Source organism: Chaetura pelagica, unplaced genomic scaffold, assembly GCF_000747805.2.
Source record: "Chaetura pelagica isolate M959 unplaced genomic scaffold, ChaPel_1.0 scaffold171, whole genome shotgun sequence".
Taxonomy (NCBI): domain Eukaryota; kingdom Metazoa; phylum Chordata; class Aves; order Apodiformes; family Apodidae; genus Chaetura; species Chaetura pelagica.
The window spans coordinates 457,356-465,241 of record NW_009952066.1 but is presented as its reverse complement, the minus strand read 5'-3'; the positions used below and the strand labels follow the sequence as shown (position 1 = coordinate 465,241).

General features: G+C 38.4%; 1 protein-coding gene across 1 annotated transcript in view; it reads right to left on the bottom strand.

The window, feature by feature from the left end:
- Positions 1 to 6,836, bottom strand: part of MTIF2 (mitochondrial translational initiation factor 2) — a 9,627-nt gene extending 2,791 nt beyond the window's left edge. The window contains exons 1-9 of the mRNA XM_010004585.1: positions 6,612 to 6,836; positions 6,001 to 6,106; positions 5,158 to 5,329; positions 4,547 to 4,707; positions 3,956 to 4,132; positions 3,311 to 3,450; positions 1,981 to 2,105; positions 1,092 to 1,296; positions 218 to 470 (exon numbers count right to left, since the gene is read on the bottom strand). Of these exons, the coding sequence (XP_010002887.1) occupies positions 218 to 470; positions 1,092 to 1,296; positions 1,981 to 2,105; positions 3,311 to 3,450; positions 3,956 to 4,132; positions 4,547 to 4,707; positions 5,158 to 5,329; positions 6,001 to 6,106; positions 6,612 to 6,836 (1,564 nt within the window). The remainder of the gene's footprint in view (positions 1 to 217; positions 471 to 1,091; positions 1,297 to 1,980; positions 2,106 to 3,310; positions 3,451 to 3,955; positions 4,133 to 4,546; positions 4,708 to 5,157; positions 5,330 to 6,000; positions 6,107 to 6,611) is intronic.
- Between the last annotated feature and the right edge of the window lie 1,050 nt (positions 6,837 to 7,886).

Here is a 7,886-nt window from a genome sequence, read left to right as displayed (position 1 = left end):
CATTCCTGAATAAAGTGGTCAGGTTCATAGACTCCTGTTCGCTTTGGCCCTGCTTGATGTTTGATACCCCTCCCTTACTGAGAGGTTACATCATCTGTTCAGTTTTAAATTGATCACATTTCTGTTAACACAAATTTTGTTAACAGTTTAGAGCTACGCTTCAGTCTGACCACTTGAGAAGCACAAAACAATGGAATAGTAAACAATTGGACAGCACCTTTGACAATTACTGACAGCACATTTTTGTCCGTTTCTGTTCTCTCTTTAGGCTTTGAAAACATGAGGTGCTTATTGGCTTTGTACAGCACTGCCTTCCTCTGTCTCCAGGTCAGATGGGCAAACTTCTGTTGCTTCTTCTCATATTCTATCCTGTGTTCCTTTTGCTTTGCTTCAATAACTTCTACATCCTTTTTCATCTTCTCCTGTTGTTCAACATAGGTTCTCCAAGCCACAACTTCATGTGCCCTTTGCTGGGCAGGAAGAGACAGAAATGTTACCTTTCAAAGCACTGCATCAGAAAACTCTACATTAATACAGCTTCATCCTTTTGCATCTTCCCTACAGGCTCACCTTCTCTCACATTTAAGAATAGATTTTGCTGCAAGGACTGCTGAGAATGAGCACGACTGTAGCCCAGGAAGGAAGCTACAACATGACTCAAGGCCTGTTTTTATGGTATCTCTGCATTGAAGAAGAGAATAAATTATTGTTTATCCCTTCATGTGGTATTTATCCAGCTCTCACACCACCTATTTCTAGCTATATTTAATGGTACTATTTTCTCAGAAACTAGTTCTCTCATTCTAAAATTAAAACACTGATACCATTAAGTACTGGACTGTTCTCCAAGTAAGGTCATAATGATCATGTAAAAGAGAAAAGTCTCCTGTGCCTTTAGAAAGGGAACACATTAGAACATATCCCAGATAACCTCAGTAGAAGGCATTCTGGACTGTTCCTCTTATAGAACTTTGCCTTTCATCAGATTACCTGGGTTATTTAGAATGAAAGCCATCACTTATTTTTAACTCTGCTCCTTCCCATCCATCTTACTGCAGTATGAGTTTTCCATTAAACATTTATTTGTGTACCTCAGATTCTACTTCAAGGATTTCATCTCCCGCTGAAGGAACTTCTTTCCAGCCCATAATTTCCACTGGGATGCCTGGAGAGGCTTCATCTACAGACTTCCCATTCTCATCAAACATGAAACGCACTTTTGCCCATGTCTTCCCTGCAACCAGAACACAGCCTTTTCTCAGAGTTCCTCTTTGGATTATAGCTGTGGTAAGTGGACTAGTGAAGAGCAGAGGAGAAAAACAACAGACAAAATTAAGTGACACTTCTCCCCATTTTCAGTTAGTGTAAGAAAGCAAACAAAATTAAATGTGCTGTGATCCATCACAGGCAGAATATTCTTCTGACACATTTTATTAGAGTGCTAATAACATTTTAAAGTTACTTGCAAGAAAACCCAAACCTGTACTGGACAATTTTCATTTCTGCAGATAATTAAAAAAACTGGCATTTGTTAAATCAGCAACAGACTTATTTTACTTAAGTGACCCTCCCATCAAAAAAACACCCCAAATTTCAACAACTTGCTAGAATTCAGTTTGTTTTTAAAGATGGAAGAACACAGTTTACAGATAACCTACAAAAGGACCAAAATTACTATTAACTTAATGATTCTTACTTTTCAATAACATTTAAAATACAACTATTTCCTGTGCTTACAGGATTTTATTTCAGTAATGAATTTTGTCCTGTCAGTTTATCACTTCTTTTTCATGGCTCTCATGCTGTAGAATAACAGTTCAATGCTTTACTTACAAACACTGCAAAGAAAGGGTTACAGTTGTATCTAACAAAAAGTTCAATGTTAAACATAAATATTGATGTACAAACCACCTGAACAGTATGTCTACATTGTTACAAACTGCCTCATTGAGTTGCAAATACAGCAGGCAGATTACTTACCCTTTTCCTTTATCTTTTCGAGACTCAATCACAGTCCCCTCTACCAGACCTGTGGGATCTCCCTTCAGTTCTAACATCTCTGCTAAAGCAACAGTTGCTTCTGCCAAAACCATCAGATTTTCACCCTGTATAAAACCATACACACAAAAAATATATAGAATACAGGAAGTGTCAAAAGATTAGAAGTTGAAATCTTAGTGCCAAATTCCCCTATTTAATTCAGAACTTCTAACAAGGCAATACAGTCCAACTGCACAGATGCCTTCGCCTTCAAGCAAGATGGCACCGAAGCCATGAACTATTAATGGCTGCACAGCCAATCAAAAATGCATGTAACATTAGGAAGGACAGTTCTCTGGCTCCTCTGTTCATAGCCTTCAGGTTAAGGTGCAATAAAAGAAGACCTTGCAATGTTCTGCTACAACTGTAGTAGGAATGCAAATTAGAAGGAAAAAAAAAAAAACAGCCAAACAAAATATCTAAACTATCCAAGCTGAAACTAACACACAGTCAAGACACCAGGATATCAGAGTCAAAACTACTGGTCTATTTTCTTCCCCTCCCCCCTCTTTGTTCTAACTACATTTTGTTTTTCAGAACACATACAAGGAGCTAGCTGTCAGGTAGCAGACCCAGATCTACAGGAATCAGGACACCAACATCTGCTACAGATGTGAATGGCGATGCCAATTTTATTTATGCTTATTTTGAAGTGTAAGGGCATGACTTCAAAATGTCTTGAACTTGCCTGAAATCTTGGAAAGTTACTTGGGATCCATTTAGAAAGATAGCAATAAGGCCAGGATACTGCTGCATCCATTTGGACAAAGCTGCTCTGGCCACCACAAAACTGAAGTTCGGATTTTAGTTTGGTTTTTAGCTCTCAGTTGTTTGCAAGGATAAAGTGGTAAATCTTGTAAGATCACTACAGACTATGCTCCTGTGATTAGGCACATTTAAGAAAAATATTTATTTACCCTCACTTGAGTTGAGTTTTTTTCTTCATGCATAGCATTATCACCAACTTTGATTTTGTACTGATTTCTTACAATGAGCAAATACATGAGGAAACAGCAATTAGGATCAACCTAAAAAATATCCACTAGATTTTCAAAATAAAATTAAGATAATCTTGCTCACTGAAGGTTTGAGCCTCAAAATATGACAGAAGTATGTCTCAATTCTAGTGTGAGCTAGCAGCCCTTGGTAGCGCATTGTAAGGTGTCAAATCCCAGGAAGATAAGCACTTATCTTCCAACTACCAAATAAAAATGCAGCTGTATGCACACGAGACACCCACAAACACCATCATTTTCCATCAGAACTTTACCTTAAGTGCAGAAATATTTACAGCTTGAACATCACCTCCCAACTCTTCACAGACCACATCATGAGCCAGCAATTCCTTCTTTACTCTTTCAGGATCAGCTTCAGGTTTGTCACATTTATTAATGGCGAGGATAAGAGGAACTAATAAGAAAACAAACAAACTCATTACCAACCTAACCAAAACTTGCTGCTATTAGCGCCACTGCACCTTGTATGAAATTAGTGCAGGTTCTGACAACTCAGGACAAACCATCTCACTTGATATTTATTTCCTGAGCAACCTCAGGCAGCCATTGAGAACTGAACTATCATGAGTAAGCTGGAGGATTTATCCTGGTAGGGAAGGATAAAAAAAGTAACAATAAACCACACACACACACACACCCTATGTGAGCTTTTATTGCAAACCTGCAATATCAGTATTAAAATATCTTAATGTATTAACACAACACTCATTTTCAAACATCTTCCCAGGGGAGGAGGAGATGGGACTATGACAGTTACTTCCCGATTTCTGTGGATTCTAATTCAGCAAGTTTCTTTTGAGAGGGGAATAAATGTTTGCAAAGGAACATAAACCATTTATGTTATGTACTGGGATTGGCACTCACTTCAAAATGTCATATTAACAAATTAAACACTGTACCTCCTGCATTTTTAGCATGCTGAATGGATTCAATAGTTTGTTGCATCACTCCATCTTCTGCTGCTACCACCAGAATGACTATGTCAGTAACATGTGTACCTCTTGCTCGCATGGCTGAAAAAGCTGCATGTCCAGGAGTATCAAGAAAAGTAATCTTTTCCCCAGAGGGCAAATGGACTGTGAACAAACATATACAGGGCATTTTAAAATCAACATTTCACATAGCTTTATTTGATCTATTGTAAAACAAGCATCACTCCTCTGGGAAATATTTTAATACAAATGACATATTCTAGGCAGACTGTGGCATGGAGGTCAAAGATGCTTTTAACTCCTCGGGAAAAGAGAACATGTCCTGGCATCTTTCATAATCCAAAATAGTCTACATATAATTTCAACTGTGCAGACAATCAATTTTGAAGCTACATCCAGAGTTATGACAGTCATCGTAAGTTATTATTTCATTTTTCACTGCTTACATATGAACTGTTTATATTGCAAAATTTCCCCCCAGTTCACTGGCAAGTCAGCCCATTATGCAAGATGGAGAGTAAATGGTTCAATACACAAGCACGTACACGTGGCTCATACCAAGAAAAGCACCAATGTGCTGTGTGATGCCTCCTGCTTCCATTGATGCCACTTGAGTCTTCCGGAGACTGTCAAGTAAGGTTGTTTTCCCATGATCAACATGGCCCAAGATAGTTACAACCGGGGGCCGTGGGGTTAGTACTGCTGGGTCTGGAGGAGGCCTACCATCAAAATAAAAACGTGTCTTGTAAAAATGTTCATTCAGTGACATGCATTCCCAATATGGTTAATTAAGAGCCATCTACCAGAACTCAGTGATGAAGAGGTGACGGCAGTTTCCCACTGCCAGCACACATCCTAGACACACCACACAGCCCTCTCAGTGCTGTTTTACTGCTCCATCATGTCAGACAGCAATTCAGTGCACCAAAGAATTGGCTTTTCCTTCAGCAAACAGCATAGAAAAAGCCCACCGAGCATAAATCCAATCCAAATACCAGTTTTATGGCCAAAGAAATCAAAATAGTAAACTTCACCATTCAGAAATTATCAGACTATGACTATATCAGGTATTATCAAAACACTGTCAGAAAAAAAGAAATACAGTGTATGAAAAACACTTGCAGAACAAATAGGATAAAATAAACCCAAAGGAACAGTTCACAGCTTACCTTTTCACAGCATCTGTGTTTATTCTTTCTTTTTCCTCTTTCAGTTTTGCTGATTTATATTTCATTCCTGATTTTTTAACAATTAGCTTGATTTGGTCTTCATATAAGACAGAATCTCGTTCTAGTGAATCAAGGTCAACGTCTGTGTACAGCAGTGCTTCATAAATATGATCTGAAGATAAAGGCATTTAACAATTACATCCCTAAAATCATGCGGGACCAAAAAAACCCACTTTGAATAGTTTAAGGCTTTTTCATTAGTAATTTATAGTGTGCTAGTAAGCTTCATTCACCAAACATTTTTCTTCATTTAGATTTATCTAAAAGATCCTGTTACACTACCTATGGAGAATTTGATTCAGAAAAGTTTACTGAAAATTAGATGCTACAACCTTATTTTTCACTCAGATTTTCACAGCCTACTTTTCCATTAACTGCTAACAAACAACTGAAACTTATCCAAACCAAACAGCTAAGAAGTGATTCAAGGAGGAAGGAAATGTGATAAATCTGTTCACATGCCACTGTCTTTGGTAACAGAAATACAGAACATACTGCAGTAGTTGAAAATTGCTACACATTAACCTAAGAACCATTACAAATCTACCTCAGAAATATAGAGCAAGATGTGACAGGCTTTTCTGCTCCTGCCCTTGTTGCTGAGAAGGAAATTTTACAAAAGAAGCACTGAGCTGGATAAAAAGAGCTTGGCAATTGGTATTATACAGAGGGACTACTAACCACTAACTACTGCCATCATAATCTTTGCCACTCCTGGAAGTGTCATGATTGAATGAAATATGACAGTTTAAAAGTATCTCAAACAACAGAGCAGGGTCTCACCTACATCTTTACCCATAGCTTGTGCAAGTTCCCCAACAGTCATCTTCTGCCTTATCTCCACTTCACCTTTTGTCAGTGGGATCTTTGTTTTCTTCTTTTTTGTCTCCTACATGGAATTAGACATGTATATATGAACACATAGCTGGCATAAACTAAGAAATAATATAAACAATATTAAAAAGACAATGGTCTCAAGCTATGTGATGTAAACACATCTTTTTTACTACAATAGTAATGAATTACAATAACTTAATTACAATGACTTAACACATCACACTGAATATTTAAAATGTATAGTATACTAAACAACCTTTTTTTCATTTTTAATCGTTTAAAAACAAGGAAAAAACCTCAACAAAATAATTTTCATTTTTGTTTGTAATAATTTCCTCCTGCCTCTGCAAGATTCATGATGCTGCTGGTACAAGCACATTAAGTCAGCATTTGAAAGGGAGTCATAATACAATCACACATTAAGTACATTTTGTCTTATAACAAATTCCCTATGTTCATCAATAAAGCTCCTTATTTTGACCTCTAGATGCTCAAACTGAGCTCTTCTACTTTGAAATTTCACATAAAAGCAGAGAGGATTGGATTATGTTAATTACCTCCTTTGTAGCTAGATGTCTGTGTTGCGATAAGGCAATAGTGGCTAATTTGTCTTTCTGCCAGAACCGTGGATACAGCAGCAAGGACCACACGGGCTGTGCAGAGGCCTGCACAGGCTTCCATTGTGCTCTGTTCACCCTTCGGCAGGAGAGACTATGCAGCTGTTGGCAAGCACCACGTAACTGCACCAGATTTTCAAACCTTAGTATCAGCCCTCGATTCATTGCCTCACTGTAAAGACAAAGGACACACTGAAATCAGCCTTAAAGCTGAAAGGTACTCATTCCAGTGATAATACAGACAGGAACACGAGGCACAAATGTTACGTTTCAAAACAGGCTTTTTAACGCTGAAAAAGTGCAATCGTTTGGTAACTTCCAGTTTTTCCGTTTCCTTAAGCCTTCACCATTTTTCACTATCCCATTGCAGATATACAGACCTATTATATCAGCACAGCTTACAACTCTTTCACTTATCTCAACTAATCTTTAATAAAACCTTTAATATCCCAGTTTCAGGTTTCTTGACACTATCTACAACGAAATGAGCATCTGCACTCCTTCTGCCAAACTGGTAAGTTATTCAGGTGCAACCTACTCCTCTAAGCCAGTAGAACACATTTGCAAAATGATGCTTACATGAGGATTTACCACCACTAAAAGGCTGTAGTACTGCAGTAACACCTGTGTTGTCACATGGACAGAGATGTCCTTTAAGCCTAAGCCCTGCCTTAGCAATTAAATTTTACCATACAATTCTGTCTGATCATCCCACAACTTGTTTTAACCATCTTAACTTTGGTTTGAGTAAATTTGCTAACTATCCTGTACAACAGCCTCACACGTAAATTTCTCTTCTTGTTCAGTCGCCCATTTTGTCCTTCTGCTCAGGGATGCCTTTATACCTTCTACGTTTCCTCCCAAAGGTGGCTTTGTACCATATTCCCAGCAGCTCCAAACGAGTAACCTGCTATCAGTTCCTCCCAGAACGACAGCAGTCCCTTTAAAAACTTTAGGGTATCCAGGTTCTACAGGAAGTGAGCAGACGACAAACTAACCAACCAAAAACAACTACATTTTTTCCCCCCCACCTCTCTTAAGAGAACTTTAAAGGGGCAGAATCAGTAAAACCCAGGAACACCCTGGAGCTGCCTCAGGGTGCTGCATACATAACATACGGCAAAAAACCTAACATAAGGTCAAGGCGTGAGTGGACAAGGCCACATAGGAGAAACCCACGTCAGGTTGTTAAGCGCAAAGAAGCCGCTCCCGGGG